General features: G+C 47.2%; 1 protein-coding gene across 1 annotated transcript in view; it reads left to right on the top strand.

Annotated features, from left to right (window-relative positions):
- PEX6 (peroxisomal biogenesis factor 6) overlaps nt 1-15,485 on the top strand; it is a 141,099-nt gene that overhangs the window by 88,899 nt on the left and 36,715 nt on the right. The window contains exons 10-11 of the mRNA XM_086925819.1: nt 2,545-2,677; nt 14,235-14,440. Of these exons, the coding sequence (XP_086781945.1) occupies nt 2,545-2,677; nt 14,235-14,440 (339 nt within the window). The remainder of the gene's footprint in view (nt 1-2,544; nt 2,678-14,234; nt 14,441-15,485) is intronic.

Below are 15,485 nucleotides of genomic sequence, written 5' to 3'. Positions count from 1 at the left end.
TGTAGCCTCAGATGGTGTCTTGTTTACATCATAAGAGTGCTGTATTCTAGCCTGATAGGGTGTCTTGTTTGCATCATAAGAGTGGTGTATTGTGGCCTCATAGGGTGTCTTGTTCGTATCATAAGACTGGTGTATTGTAGCGTCAGATTGTGTCTTGGTTACATCATAAGACTGGCATATAGCCACATAGGGTGTATTGTTTACATCATAAGACTGGTGTATTGTAGCTCAGATGGTGTCTTGTTTACCTGATAAGAGTGCTCACCATGTCCTGATACTCGTGTGGTCACTGTCTGTGGGTTCTTGTGTGCTCACTGTGTCTTGGTGCTTGTGTGCAGTGACCCTCCTCTGTGTGTGAGCATTATGTCCTGGTTCCCAGGTGCTCACCGTGCCCTGGTGCTTGTGTGCCTCTCCTCTGCTGATGTTTTCTTTGGGTGCTCAGAGTGCCCTAGTGCTATCGTGCAGCAAGCCTCCTCTCATGGTGCTTTTCTGTGAGTGCTCACTGTGTCTTAATGCTAACCTTCCACTGCTGGTGGTTTTCTGTGTCTGCTTCGTGTGCCCTGGTGCTCCTGTGCAGTATCCTTTCTGTGTGTGCTTACCGTATCCTGACGCAAATGTGCTCACTGTCCCCTGGTGCTCATGTGCTCACCTTACCTTGGTGCTTGTGTGCAGTGAGTCTCCTCCGTGTGCGTTCACGGTCTCCTAGTGCTCATGTGTCTCCATGTTCGTGTACTAGTTTGTTCATCGTGTTTGGTTCTCCTGGTGCTCGTATTCTCAGCGTGTGGTGGTGCTTGTGTGCACTAAACCACCTATGTGTGTGCTCACCATCTCCTGATGCTAGTGCACTCCCGTCTCCTTGTCCCCATGTTCTCTGTCTCCCGGTGCTCTCCTCTGTGCATCTTCCCTGTGTCCTGCAGATTTGTAGCTTTTTTAACTGCGCGCCATGACCTGGTGCCTGTTTTCTGAAACAATCCTCTGCTGGTGCTTACATGTGAATGCTCCCCATTGATGCTGGTGTGCACTGAGCCCCCTCTCCTGGTAATTTCTTGTGAGTGGTCACTGTTTCCTGGTATCCATGTGCATTGACCCTCTGGGTGTGCTCACTGTCTTCTGGTACTCATGTGGTCACTGTCTCCTGGTTCTCGTGTGCTTACCGTCTCCTTGTTCTTGTGTGATCACCGTCTCCTTGTTCTCGTGTGCTCACCGTCTCCTGGTTCTCGTGTGCTCACCGTCTCCTGGTTCTCGTGTGCTCACCGTCTCCTGGTTCTCGTGTGCTCACCGTGTCCTGGTGCTTGTGTGCTCCCTGTCTCCTTTTTCTCGTGTGCTCACCGTGTCCTGGTGCTTGTGTGCTCCCTGTCTCCTGTTTCTCGTGTGCTCACCGTGTCCTGGTGCTTGTGTGCTCACTGTGTCTTGGTGCTTGTGTGCAGTGACCCTCCTCTGTGTGTGAGCAGCATTTCCTGGTTCCCAGGTGCTCACCTTGCCCTGGTGCTTGTGTGCCTCTCCTCTGCTGATGTTTTCTTTGGGTGCTCAGAGTGCCCTAGTGCTATCGTGCAGCAAGCCTCCTCTCATGGTGCTTTTCTGTGAGTGCTCACTGTGTCTTAATGCTAACCTTCCACTGCTGGTGGTTTTCTGTGTCTGCTTCGTGTGCCCTGGTGCTCCTGTGCAGTATCCTTTCTGTGTGTGCTTACCGTATCCTGACGCAAATGTGCTCACTGTCCCCTGGTGCTCATGTGCTCACCTTACCTTGGTGCTTGTGTGCAGTGAGTCTCCTCCGTGTGCGTTCACGGTCTCCTAGTGCTCATGTGTCTCCATGTTCGTGTACTAGTTTGTTCATCGTGTTTGGTTCTCCTGGTGCTCGTATTCTCAGCGTGTGGTGGTGCTTGTGTGCACTAAACCACCTATGTGTGTGCTCACCATCTCCTGATGCTAGTGCACTCCCGTCTCCTTGTCCCCATGTTCTCTGTCTCCCGGTGCTCTCCTCTGTGCATCTTCCCTGTGTCCTGCAGATTTGTAGCTTTTTTAACTGCGCGCCATGACCTGGTGCCTGTTTTCTGAAACAATCCTCTGCTGGTGCTTACATGTGAATGCTCCCCATTGATGCTGGTGTGCACTGAGCCCCCTCTCCTGGTAATTTCTTGTGAGTGGTCACTGTTTCCTGGTATCCATGTGCATTGACCCTCTGGGTGTGCTCACTGTCTTCTGGTACTCATGTGGTCACTGTCTCCTGGTTCTCGTGTGCTTACCGTCTCCTTGTTCTTGTGTGATCACCGTCTCCTTGTTCTTGTGTGCTCACCGTCTCCTTGTTCTCGTGTGCTCACCGTCTCCTGGTTCTCGTGTGCTCACCGTCTCCTGGTTCTCGTGTGCTCACCGTCTCCTGGTTCTCATATGCTCACCGTGTCCTGGTGCTTGTGTGCTCCCTGTCTCCTGTTTCTCGTGTGCTCACCGTGTCCTGGTTCTCGTGTGCTCACTGTGTCTTGGTGCTTGTGTGCTCCCTGTGTCCTGGCACTTGTGTGCATTGACCCACTGTGTTGTGTTTCTGTGCAGTGCCTCCAGTCAGCTGAGTGAGGAAGAGGCAAGGGAGCTGTGTGCTGCTGGCTACCCCATCATTGCTGAAGACTTTAACCTGGCTCTGGATCATCTGCACGAAGCTCATGCCCAGGCCGTGGGTGCACCCAAGGTACTCACCGCTGACTCAGAGCCGTGGGCTGCTGATAGGAAGGGCCGTGGGACCACCCAAGGTACTCGCCGCTGACTCAGAGCAGTGGACTGCTGATAGAGAGGGCCATGGGAGCTTCCAGGTACTCGCCGCTGACTCAGTGCAGCGGGCTGCTGATAGGAAGGGCCGTGGGAGCATCCAAGGTACTCGCCGCAAACAAACGACGAGTTGCCATAATCGAGTCGACTCACCAAAAGTGACTGGATAAGGGTTTTTCTTGCTAAGTGGGATCCAGGGAAAGATCTTTCTAAGCATCCTCATTGTTCCGAAGCAGATGCCTGACAATGTCTACACCTGCTCCTCCATTGATAGCTTATTATCAATCCTGATGCAGAGGTTCTTAGCCCAGTTTTTAGGGGAAGGGGCCTCTCCCAACTCTACAGGCCACCAGTCAAGGGACCAGATGTCTTCGGCCTTCCCAAACTGTAGTATCTCTGTTTTAGCTGAGTTGAGCTGTACGAAGTTCTTTTTCATCCACATCGCGATGCTAGACATGCAGTTTTAAAATTTTGATTGAGTTGATACAATGTCGTCCTCAATGGGGACGATCAACGTGTTGTCGGCATACGAAATGGTCTGGAACCCACAGCCTCTGATGATTTCAGCCAGGGGAGTCACGTACACATTAAATAGGGTGGGACTCAGGACGGATCCCTGAGGAATTCCCCTGTCCACCACTGTGGTTTGTGACACGAAGGAATCTAGCTGGATGCTTAGGGTGTGCTCTGATAGATAGCTTTGTATCTATTTAACGGCCAGGCCTTTGACACCAATCCCTCGCAGTCTGTCCAGCCGGATCCTGTGAGAGATGGGTCAAAGGCTGCCGACAGATCAAGAAGGACTAGGATCACTGGGGTCCCCTGTCCAGTTTCTGCCTTAAGGTGTCCGTAACCTCCAACAACGCGGCCTCCGTGCTGTGAGAGGCACGGAAGCCGGACTGGGAAGGATCCAAAAGGTTGTTTTATTCCAGATAGTGGGACAAATGCTGGTTAACCAGTGATTCCGTTACCTTCGAGGAGCAGGAGAGGAGCGAGATCAGCCTATAGTTTTGTAGATCAGTCGGATCCGCTAGCGCCTTTTTAAGCAATGGTTTTATGCGTGCGTTTTTCCACTTCCTCAGGAACGTGGCGTGTCTAGCGAGATATTATAGACCTTAGCAAGCGCGTCAGCTAAGACCGGACTGAGTTCTGACATGATGGTCGGTGGTACAGGATCTAATCAGGATCCTGATTTCACGAGGCTTAATAAGGAGCCCACTTCCTTACTTGTAACATGATGGAGGAATTCTAACCTAAGAGAAATTAGTGTTTCCTGTGAATGATCTACAGGAAAGTCTGCTTCCACCAGGTCTACTTCAAACCGATTCAAAAGAGCGATAGATTGTATCAGTCTTGTGGGTGAGATAGATGGCTAGGTCGTCACACACAAAGCTCCTGGGTGGGGGGTGGCAACAGATTGTAGACCTTCGGGTTGGTGAATTCCTTCAAGATCTTAAATAGCTCCTTAGAGGAGTTCTTTGCCTCCATAATGCGAGAGCCCAGATGTGCTCTTCTGGCTACATTACAGCTGTTAACATAGGCTCTATGTGCCCTTCGGTAGAGCTGTTCATCTGGCTCTGCCTTGGACTTCCTCCCTTTCCTTTCCATGGCCCTGCATATAGCTTTTTCTCGCTTGAGGATGTCTGAATACCAGGGGGCAGGAGCTGCGTGACTGCTCTACCAATCTGCAGTGGCGGTTTGGCTACTTGTTCTATTTGGGGGACCTCCAGGGTGACATAACTAGTGCTGGAAGCCCCGGGGTACCCCTCTAAATTATATGCCCTGGGTACCAGGGTACCATTTGCTAAGGACTTACAGGTAAGTTAGCCATTTCTAATTGGGTACAGCATATTTGACGAACACTTTCGGGTCGAAGCACTGTCCCTGAGGTCTGGTTAGCGGCCTCAGTGCACTCTGGGTCAAAAACCAGCTGCATCAGTCTAAAAGCTTGGGGATGAACACACAAAAAGAGGGGTTTCCCCACAACTATTAATGAGCCGATGTCGCTCCCGAGGCCCAAACAATGGATCCCATTTGCTGGAGCAGTCCTGGTCATGGTGGCCTTCAAGTTCTTTCCCCTGCCACAGTGAGTATGGGTCATTCAAGATGTGATCCTGGAGTCTCGGGATCAGCCCGAAGGTTCAGTGGGGATGGCTGTGAGGATCCTTGGACTCCTGGCCGTTGTATCCTCCACATCACGAATGCCAGGTGACACATGCGGATCCTGCAGTGGAACCTCTGATCCGGTGGGCCCAGCATCAGGGTTGTCTTTCTGACTACACAGACCTTGAAGGAGATTGCATTTGATCTGCGATGGTGGCTGGTGAATGCCAATTTGACCTGCAACACTCCGCTCTTCCTTCCCTAGCCAGGGCGTACAGCTATGACAGATGCCTCGTCGGTGGACTTGGGAGGCCGCCTGACAGAAGTGGAGATCAGAGGCACCTGGTTTCCAGCTGAGCATCAGCTCTGTATCACAGTGCTGGAGCTACGGGCGATTAGTCTGCCCCGAAAGCCTTTCAGCTGCGTCCATCAGAAGGAGGAGGGGACTGGACTACACGGACAGCACATCTGCCAATCCTTCAGGTTGCCATCCACCAACTGGCACACCATGAGTGGCGTCGCCATCCCGAGGTGATGCCTGGTGTCTTCAAGCAGGGGGTTACGCTCTGGCTAGATCTGTTCACTATGGAGTACATGCAGTCTTGACACTTCTGTGCGTCCTCCAGAGCGCTCCTTAGATGGTGCACGATAGCTAGAATGGAAGACCTGCTCCTGTACCGGGTTCTGAGCGAGATCAAGACAGACTGGGTCCCAGATTATTCTCACTGCCCCGGTCTGGGCCTGGAGCATGTGGTATTTGATGCTCCTCAGCCTGAGTGTTTGTCCTCCAATCAGTCTTTCTGTGTGGAAGGATTTCCTGACTCAGCAGAAGGGGAGGGGCTTCAGTCTGAATCTCGACACCTTACACTTCCATACAAGGAGATTAAGTAGCTGCAGCTTAATTTGTTTTACTTACATCCCAAGGAGGTCGATGCCATCCTTGCTGGCGGATACTCTTGGCTTTAGGACGCGTTTGTCGCTTGGTGCGGTGCATGAGAAACAGACCAGTTATAAGTGAAACTTTCTGATGTCCTTTTGTTTGTTCTTTCGTTAGCCCTCCAAGGCTCTGCTGTGGACATGGTAAAAGGCTATTTTTCAGGCCTTTCCGTATTTATATGACCAGCTGTCACTGGTTGTTATGTGTTTTATAAAAGGTTTGACTCACATGTTTCCTCCCAAACTAGTCATTATGTCTCAAGGAGTCCTCAATTTGTTTTGCCTTTTAAGCCAATGCTCGGCTACTCCCTGGGGCTTTTGACTCTTACAGCTGTCTTCCTCATTACCATCATGTCAGCACACCGTGAGTGGATTTCAGGCGTTGCTGGTACAGCTACCCTGCACCTCCTTTCTGCTTTAAAATTTGTGTCGAGAACACAGACTGGATTCCTTCTGAAAGCCATGACACCCTTTTTTGTTTTAGTCAGTTGATCACTGTTCTGGCGTTCTTTGTTTCCCCTCATCCCGCGAAGCACGAAGAGAAACTCCTTTGTCTTGACCTCAAAAGTACACTTAGCTTTCATATCAAGCGCACACAAGAATACCGGGCAAATGTTTCAGCTCTTTGTCGGTTATTCAGGTGGAGGAAAAGGCAAGCTTCAGAGGACCGGTTTCTGGCATTCCAGCCGTCTTCAGCCCGGCTTGCTGGATTAGACCCAGATCTTTTGACTGGGTGTGAGTGTTTGATTGATTCAGATGCTCCGTCCATCACCACCTCCTTTTGTACCGCTTTTGGCCGCCATAAGTGTGGCAGGGTATGCTCAGACGTGAGTCCCTTGCTCACTTTGCCACTGGATTCAAGCAAGCCGGGCTGAAGACGGCTGGAATGCCAGAAACCGGTCCTCGGAAGCTTGTTTCCGGTCCAGGGAAGACATGGCTTGGCAGTTCGGGCTGGACTGTTCCCATGAGGCACAGGGTCAGACTGATTTGCATATAGCCATGTCTGAACAGGGGTGTCAGAGTGGGCTAAAGAACGGTGATGGATTAAACCCAGATCTTTTGACTGGGTGTGGGTGTTTGATTGATTCAGATGCTCCGTCCATCACCACCCCCTTTTGTACCGCTTTTGGCCGCCATAAGTGTGGCAGGGTATGCTCAGACGTGAGTCCCTTGCTCACTTTGCCACTGGATTCAAGCAAGCCGGGCTGAAGACGGCTGGAATGCGAGAAACCGGTCCTCGGAAGCTTGTTTCTGGTCCAGGGAAGACATGGCTTGGCAGTTCGGGCTGGACTGTTCCCATGGGGCACAGGGTCAGACTGATTTGCATACAGCCATGTCTGAACTGGGGTGGCAGAGTGGGCTAAAGAACTGTGATGGATCAAACCCAGATCTTTTGACTGGGTGTGAGTGTTTGATTGATTCAGATGCTCCGTCCATCACCACCCTCTTTTGTTACAGATATCTGCCAGACTTCAGCAGGGGCCTCTGTGCATAAGTTGACCACGTACTACCACCTGAATAGCCAGGTATGGTGGGAAGCTCCTTTCTCTTGCTCGATCACAGGATGCTTTGGTCCGGTCCTCAGACCCTCCACCTTGGGAAGGTACTGCTATAGTATCTCTTATAAAGGTGCGTAATCTACGGTTAGAAGTATCCATCAGAAGAACGAGTTACTTGTCTTCAGAAACGCTTTTTCTTGTGAATCCACCGACTTACCACAGATTCCTCACTGCACTCCCAGTCCCCCTTTTAAAGATATCCCAAGTTAGAGAGGGGCTCACTGTCACTCACAAATTGTCTGGGCTCTGATTTCTGAGGACGCGGTTGGAGATGGATACAAGAAACTACATCACCGCACAGGCGTGGTTCTTTAGGCTGGTCCGCTACATCATTTCCGGAGTGGTACGGAGTCGCAGCCTAGTCACTCGGCTCCACCTACTTGTTGTTCAATCCATAAAGAGAGGCTAGTTCTGGGTAGTCACCCACACTTTCTACCAAAGGAGGAATCACCATCCCATACCAATAGGTCTAGTCAATTACCAATTGACCAATTCCCTGATAATTGCAGAGTGTTCTCTACAGACCTTGGATATTACAGCGTACTTGCACAATTGGAAAAAAACAAAAAAACAATATGAACTTTCATTCTTTTTCCCCAGCTGAAAGGCAGGTAATTTCAGTGGGCTTGTTAAATGTATTCCGACTGCTCTACTACAGCGAAGCGCACACTTACAGGTGCCCCACAAGCACATTCTATACGAAAGAAGGGGGAACAGTGTCATTTTTAGGCCATTAACCGACATGTGCAAGGCCGCTACATTGCCCTGAGTCCGCACATTCGCAAAGTGTAACTGCATTGATACGCATTTCATTGAAGGGCATTGGAGCGGCCTGCTGTCTGAAAGGGAATGTCTCTGTCAACATCATCTCCCTTGGTATAGTCTTGCCACGGGCCTCAGATGTTCTTGTCTTTCTGAGGGTACCCCCTGCTGGCATACACTACTTCCTGCACCTGTGAGCTACATCCATACGTCTCCGCCATCTCCAGTGTTGAGCTGTTTCACATTTGGGCAGCAGAACACCCAGGCCCATCATAGTTCTGAATGCCATAAACAACCCCCCCCCCCACTCCCAAGACCATATTGGGTCCATATCAGGAGCTCTTAGGACCACTTCTCCGGTGTACAGGGCCATATTTTCGGGCATTCCGAGACCTGTGCATCAGCGTGCTTACCTTCACTCTACACCGGCGGCATTCCCTACCTCTGTTGTTCCTCATTTCATCTAGGCTCTCTGGGTCGTAGACTCGGTGCAGACATCTAAACTATAACCAGTAGGTGTGCAGTTCCTAAGTGCAAGTGGGAGTGTTGAGTTCTGTGAAAAAGGGCCCTCACACATCCCGAAATATGTCCTGCTTCATCATATGGGCCTGCTCCTCGTCAGGCGGACGCTGCAATGCCCGACGGGCACCCGCGAAGGGGTTGTTTGGCGGAGATCTTTTTGGTGAAGCCTTTTGGTGCGTGCGGAATAAGTAGTGCAGTGAGTGCAATGTGGTGTTAAAATAGGTTAGGGAGACCCTATTGCCTAAATTTCATTCTTAGGGCTCACTAATCTAACTCAAAACAGTGACTTATACCAGCCACAATTGCGTTGGTGTTGCCAGGGCCCTGGGAGCCAGTGGAGCATTGACTCATTCATCCTCCTCCAGGTGCCCTAAACATCCCTCTCCCATTTCCCTCCAGTCTGCAATGCTTGACATGACTAATACCGGTCCCTCATGTTTTGAAGTCTTCAGTGGATTGATCTTTGCAGCTTCTGGAGATGAAATGTGTTTGATAAAGCAGTTCTGAAGAGCGTCCGTCACAGCCCCCCCTCCTGGGAACCAGCAAAGTTGTGTCCATCCATCTTTCAAGTGAGTGGAAAGGAAACACATGGGCGGAGATTTAAGGCTCTTGATGATGTCAGTGATGCTGGCTTAGACGCGTGTCCAATGCAAAAAGCAGGTTAAGCAGTAGTCATCCATGTCTGTCAATGGATACTCATTACGTGTCCATGAACATGACACGCCTAGGATGTCTAGGACAATGAAGGAGAAGCAGACCCCTGAGCCATCGTTTACACCAGCGATTCTTGGAGGGTTCTATCAATTACTAGAGATACATAACTTTTTATAATATTTTAGCCACTCGTCCTGTTGTGTTTTTCATTTTGATGCTCTCGTCCTGTTGTTTCATTTTCATGTTCTCATCCTGTTGTGATATTCATTTTCATGCTCTCGTCCTGTTGTGTTTTTCATTTTCATGCTCTCGTCCTGTTGTTTCATTTTCATGTTCTCGTCCTGTTGTGTTATTCATTTTCATGCTCTCGTCCTGTTGTGTTTTTCATTTTCATGCTCTCGTCCTGTTGTTTCATTTTCATGCTCTCGTCCTGTTGTGTTTTTCATTTTCATGCTCTCGTCCTGTTGTTTCATTTTCATGTTCTCGTCCTGTTGTGATATTCATTTTCATGCTCTCGTCCTGTTGTGTTTTTCATTTTCATGCTCTCGTCTTGTTGTTTCATTTTCATGTTCTCGTCCTGTTGTGTTTTTCATTTTCATGCTCTCGTCCTGTTTCATTTTCATGCTCTCGTCCTGTTGTTTCATTTTCATGCTCTCGTCCTGTTGTGCTTTTCATTTTCATGCTCCCGTCCTGTTGTGTTATTCATTTTCATGCTCTCGTCCTGTTGTGTTAATTTTCATGCTCTCGTCCTGTTGTTTCATTTTCATGCTCTCGTCCTGTTGTTTCATTTTCATGCTCTCGTCCTGTTGTTTCATTTTCATGTTCTCGTCCTGTTGTGTTATTCATTTTCATGCTCTCGTCCTGTTGTGTTTTTCATTTTCATGCTCTCGTCCTGTTGTGTTTTTCATTTTCATGCTCTCGTCCTGTTGTGTTTTTCATTTTCATGCTCTCGTCCTGTTGTTTCATTTTCATGCTCTCGTCCTGTTGTTTCATTTTCATGTTCTCGTCCTGTTGTGTTTTTCATTTTCATGCTCTCGTCCTGTTGTGTTTTTCATTTTCATGCTCTCGTCCTGTTGTGTTTTTCATTTTCATGCTCTCGTCCTGTTGTGTTTTTCATTTTCATGCTCTCGTCCTGTTTCATTTTCATGCTCTCGTCCTGTTGTTTCATTTTCATGTTCTCGTCCTGTTGTGATATTCATTTTCATGCTCTCGTCCTGTTGTGTTTTTCATTTTGATGCTCTCGTCCTGTTGTTTCATTTTCATGTTCTCGTCCTGTTGTGATATTCATTTTCATGCTCTCGTCCTGTTGTGTTTTTCATTTTGATGCTCTCGTCCTGTTGTTTCATTTTCATGTTCTCGTCCTGTTGTGATATTCATTTTCATGCTCTCGTCCTGTTGTGTTTTTCATTTTGATGCTCTCGTCCTGTTGTGCTTTTCATTTTCATGCTCCCGTCCTGTTGTGTTATTCATTTTCATGCTCTCGTCCTGTTGTGTTAATTTTCATGCTCTCGTCCTGTTGTTTCATTTTCATGCTCTCGTCCTGTTGTTTCATTTTCATGCTCCCGTCCTGTTGTGATATTCATTTTCATGCTCTCGTCCTGTTGTGATATTCATTTTCATGCTCTCGTCCTGTTGTGTTTTTCATTTTCATGCTCTCGTCCTGTTGTTTCATTTTCATGTTCTCGTCCTGTTGTGTTATTCATTTTCATGCTCTCGTCCTGTTGTGTTTTTCATTTTCATGCTCTCGTCCTGTTGTTTCATTTTCATGCTCTCGTCCTGTTGTGTTTTTCATTTTCATGCTCTCGTCCTGTTGTTTCATTTTCATGTTCTCGTCCTGTTGTGATATTCATTTTCATGCTCTCGTCCTGTTGTGTTTTTCATTTTCATGCTCTCGTCTTGTTGTTTCATTTTCTCGTCCTGTTGTGTTTTTCATTTTCATGCTCTCGTCCTGTTTCATTTTCATGCTCTCGTCCTGTTGTTTCATTTTCATGCTCTCGTCCTGTTGTGCTTTTCATTTTCATGCTCCCGTCCTGTTGTGTTATTCATTTTCATGCTCTCGTCCTGTTGTGTTAATTTTCATGCTCTCGTCCTGTTGTTTCATTTTCATGCTCTCGTCCTGTTGTTTCATTTTCATGCTCTCGTCCTGTTGTTTCATTTTCATGTTCTCGTCCTGTTGTGTTATTCATTTTCATGCTCTCGTCCTGTTGTGTTTTTCATTTTCATGCTCTCGTCCTGTTGTGTTTTTCATTTTCATGCTCTCGTCCTGTTGTGTTTTTCATTTTCATGCTCTCGTCCTGTTGTTTCATTTTCATGCTCTCGTCCTGTTGTTTCATTTTCATGTTCTCGTCCTGTTGTGTTTTTCATTTTCATGCTCTCGTCCTGTTGTGTTTTTCATTTTCATGCTCTCGTCCTGTTGTGTTTTTCATTTTCATGCTCTCGTCCTGTTGTGTTTTTCATTTTCATGCTCTCGTCCTGTTTCATTTTCATGCTCTCGTCCTGTTGTTTCATTTTCATGTTCTCGTCCTGTTGTGATATTCATTTTCATGCTCTCGTCCTGTTGTGTTTTTCATTTTGATGCTCTCGTCCTGTTGTTTCATTTTCATGTTCTCGTCCTGTTGTGATATTCATTTTCATGCTCTCGTCCTGTTGTGTTTTTCATTTTGATGCTCTCGTCCTGTTGTTTCATTTTCATGTTCTCGTCCTGTTGTGATATTCATTTTCATGCTCTCGTCCTGTTGTGTTTTTCATTTTGATGCTCTCGTCCTGTTGTGCTTTTCATTTTCATGCTCCCGTCCTGTTGTGTTATTCATTTTCATGCTCTCGTCCTGTTGTGTTAATTTTCATGCTCTCGTCCTGTTGTTTCATTTTCATGCTCTCGTCCTGTTGTTTCATTTTCATGCTCCCGTCCTGTTGTGATATTCATTTTCATGCTCTCGTCCTGTTGTGATATTCATTTTCATGCTCTCGTCCTGTTGTGTTTTTCATTTTCATGCTCTCGTCCTGTTGTTTCATTTTCATGTTCTCGTCCTGTTGTGTTATTCATTTTCATGCTCTCGTCCTGTTGTGTTTTTCATTTTCATGCTCTCGTCCTGTTGTTTCATTTTCATGCTCTCGTCCTGTTGTGTTTTTCATTTTCATGCTCTCGTCCTGTTGTTTCATTTTCATGTTCTCGTCCTGTTGTGATATTCATTTTCATGCTCTCGTCCTGTTGTGTTTTTCATTTTCATGCTCTCGTCTTGTTGTTTCATTTTCTCGTCCTGTTGTGTTTTTCATTTTCATGCTCTCGTCCTGTTTCATTTTCATGCTCTCGTCCTGTTGTTTCATTTTCATGCTCTCGTCCTGTTGTGCTTTTCATTTTCATGCTCCCGTCCTGTTGTGTTATTCATTTTCATGCTCTCGTCCTGTTGTGTTAATTTTCATGCTCTCGTCCTGTTGTTTCATTTTCATGCTCTCGTCCTGTTGTTTCATTTTCATGCTCTCGTCCTGTTGTTTCATTTTCATGTTCTCGTCCTGTTGTGTTATTCATTTTCATGCTCTCGTCCTGTTGTGTTTTTCATTTTCATGCTCTCGTCCTGTTGTGTTTTTCATTTTCATGCTCTCGTCCTGTTGTGTTTTTCATTTTCATGCTCTCGTCCTGTTGTTTCATTTTCATGCTCTCGTCCTGTTGTTTCATTTTCATGTTCTCGTCCTGTTGTGTTTTTCATTTTCATGCTCTCGTCCTGTTGTGTTTTTCATTTTCATGCTCTCGTCCTGTTGTGTTTTTCATTTTCATGCTCTCGTCCTGTTGTGTTTTTCATTTTCATGCTCTCGTCCTGTTTCATTTTCATGCTCTCGTCCTGTTGTTTCATTTTCATGTTCTCGTCCTGTTGTGATATTCATTTTCATGCTCTCGTCCTGTTGTGTTTTTCATTTTGATGCTCTCGTCCTGTTGTTTCATTTTCATGTTCTCGTCCTGTTGTGATATTCATTTTCATGCTCTCGTCCTGTTGTGTTTTTCATTTTGATGCTCTCGTCCTGTTGTTTCATTTTCATGTTCTCGTCCTGTTGTGATATTCATTTTCATGCTCTCGTCCTGTTGTGTTTTTCATTTTGATGCTCTCGTCCTGTTGTGCTTTTCATTTTCATGCTCCCGTCCTGTTGTGTTATTCATTTTCATGCTCTCGTCCTGTTGTGTTAATTTTCATGCTCTCGTCCTGTTGTTTCATTTTCATGCTCTCGTCCTGTTGTTTCATTTTCATGCTCCCGTCCTGTTGTGATATTCATTTTCATGCTCTCGTCCTGTTGTGTTTTTCATTTTCATGCTCTCGTCTTGTTGTTTCATTTTCATGTTCTCGTCCTGTTGTGTTTTTCATTTTCATGCTCTCGTCCTGTTTCATTTTCATGCTCTCGTCCTGTTGTGTTTCATTTTCATGCTCTCGTCCTGTTGTGCTTTTCATTTTCATGCTCCCGTCCTGTTGTGTTATTCATTTTCATGCTCTCGTCCTGTTGTTTCATTTTCATGCTCTCGTCCTGTTGTTTCATTTTCATGCTCTCGTCCTGTTGTTTCATTTTCATGCTCCAGTCCTGTTGTGTTATTCATTTTCATGCTCTCGTCCTGTTGTGTTAATTTTCATGCTCTCGTCCTGTTGTTTCATTTTCATGCTCTCGTCCTGTTGTTTCATTTTCATGCTCTCGTCCTGTTTCATTTTCATGCTCTCGTCCGGTTGTGTTTCATTTTCATGCTCTCGTCCTGTTGTGCTTTTCATTTTCATGCTCTCGTCCTGTTTCATTTTCATGCTCTCGTCTTGTTGTGCTTTTCATTTTCATGCCGGATTTCTCCTTTTTTCCCTCTTCTTCTTCAGTATTTGCTGACTCTCGTTCCCCATGACTTCTTCGGTTTTGAATTCCTCTCCCGTCCTTCATGGTCTCAATCATTATGCACCTTTTTCGTGTCTCCTTCTGCAGGTCCCCTCTGTACAGTGGCAGGATGTTGGGGGGCTGCAGGATGTCAAACGTGAAATCCTGGACACTGTTCAGCTGCCTTTGGAGCACCCTGAGCTTCTGTCTCTAGGACTTCGGCGCTCTGGGCTCCTGCTCTATGGACCTCCTGGGACAGGCAAGACGCTGCTGGCCAAAGCCGTGGCCACCGAGTGTGCCATGACGTTCCTCAGGTGAGCTGGACATCTCTGCTTTTATCAGTTTTAAGCAGAATACAAGACCTCCCTCAGTGTACGTGGGGCTTCCAGCGAGCCTTCTGCATGTGGCCATCAGCCGGACTATAAAACATCCTTCATTTCTCTGCCTGGTTGCGCTGACCTGTGGGCGCCTGGCGTAAGTGGCGTAAGTGAAGCAGTGACGCAAGGAATGATTGCTCTCGTTTTACGCATAGAAAGTGAAGCGTGGATTCTTGGTAACTGTTCCTTGTCAGAGAGTGAAGTCAGGAGCAGAGTGTTAGCACTCATGCACGAGAGCCCATCACAACTTCTGAGGGTGACAGCATGCGATGTCTTTTGCAGCAGACAGTGGTTACTGCCAGTGTTTGTGGTGTTTTCGGCTACTTCATACTTTTGTCCAAGGGCCTCTGGTACTGTTGACTCTCATCACATAACCTGGTTTCTCCACCTGTGCACTCGACTCTCCAGAAGTAGCAAGATGAAGCCGGCAGTGCTTTCTCCAGGAATGGACCGGCGACCTCCCCCTCCACCAGGTGCAGCCGGTTTTGGATCTGGCACCTGGGAGGCGGGCATGCAGGCACAGGCTAGCATGTCAAACATGGGCCTCCTACCTGATGATGATGCAATAGTGAAAATTAAATTTGACACGTCGTTAAAAGCGTACGGCCTCCAAACTAAAACAATAATTAAACCAGCGAGCAAATGCCAGCTGAAACATGAAGCACAGCGTTTGTGTAGCGGGCTCTATGCTGATATAGTAGCTGAGGCAACCAAGAAAAAAATAGTGAGCATAACGGAACCTATAGAAAAAAAAGTGAAGCCACGTGCAACATGGGCTAATCTCCTGGGAGGGTTTGAAACACAAAAAGGCAGGACTAATTAAGCATGCTGACCAACCAAAGCAAGTATTTATGAAGGGCATGAACAGGAATGAATGGAAAAGATGGGGGAGGCCTCAAGCCACAGTCTAGATTACTGCATGTCTCGCAGAGCATTGCATGTTCTGCCCAGGCTTGACCTAAAAAGAGAGGATTGGGCTTTG

The sequence above is a fragment of the Lissotriton vulgaris genome, chromosome 6 (genome assembly GCF_964263255.1).
Source record: "Lissotriton vulgaris chromosome 6, aLisVul1.2, whole genome shotgun sequence".
NCBI classification, from domain to species: Eukaryota; Metazoa; Chordata; class Amphibia; order Caudata; family Salamandridae; genus Lissotriton; species Lissotriton vulgaris.
Note: the sequence above shows the minus strand (reverse complement) of the source record. Positions and strands in the feature narration are given on the sequence as shown.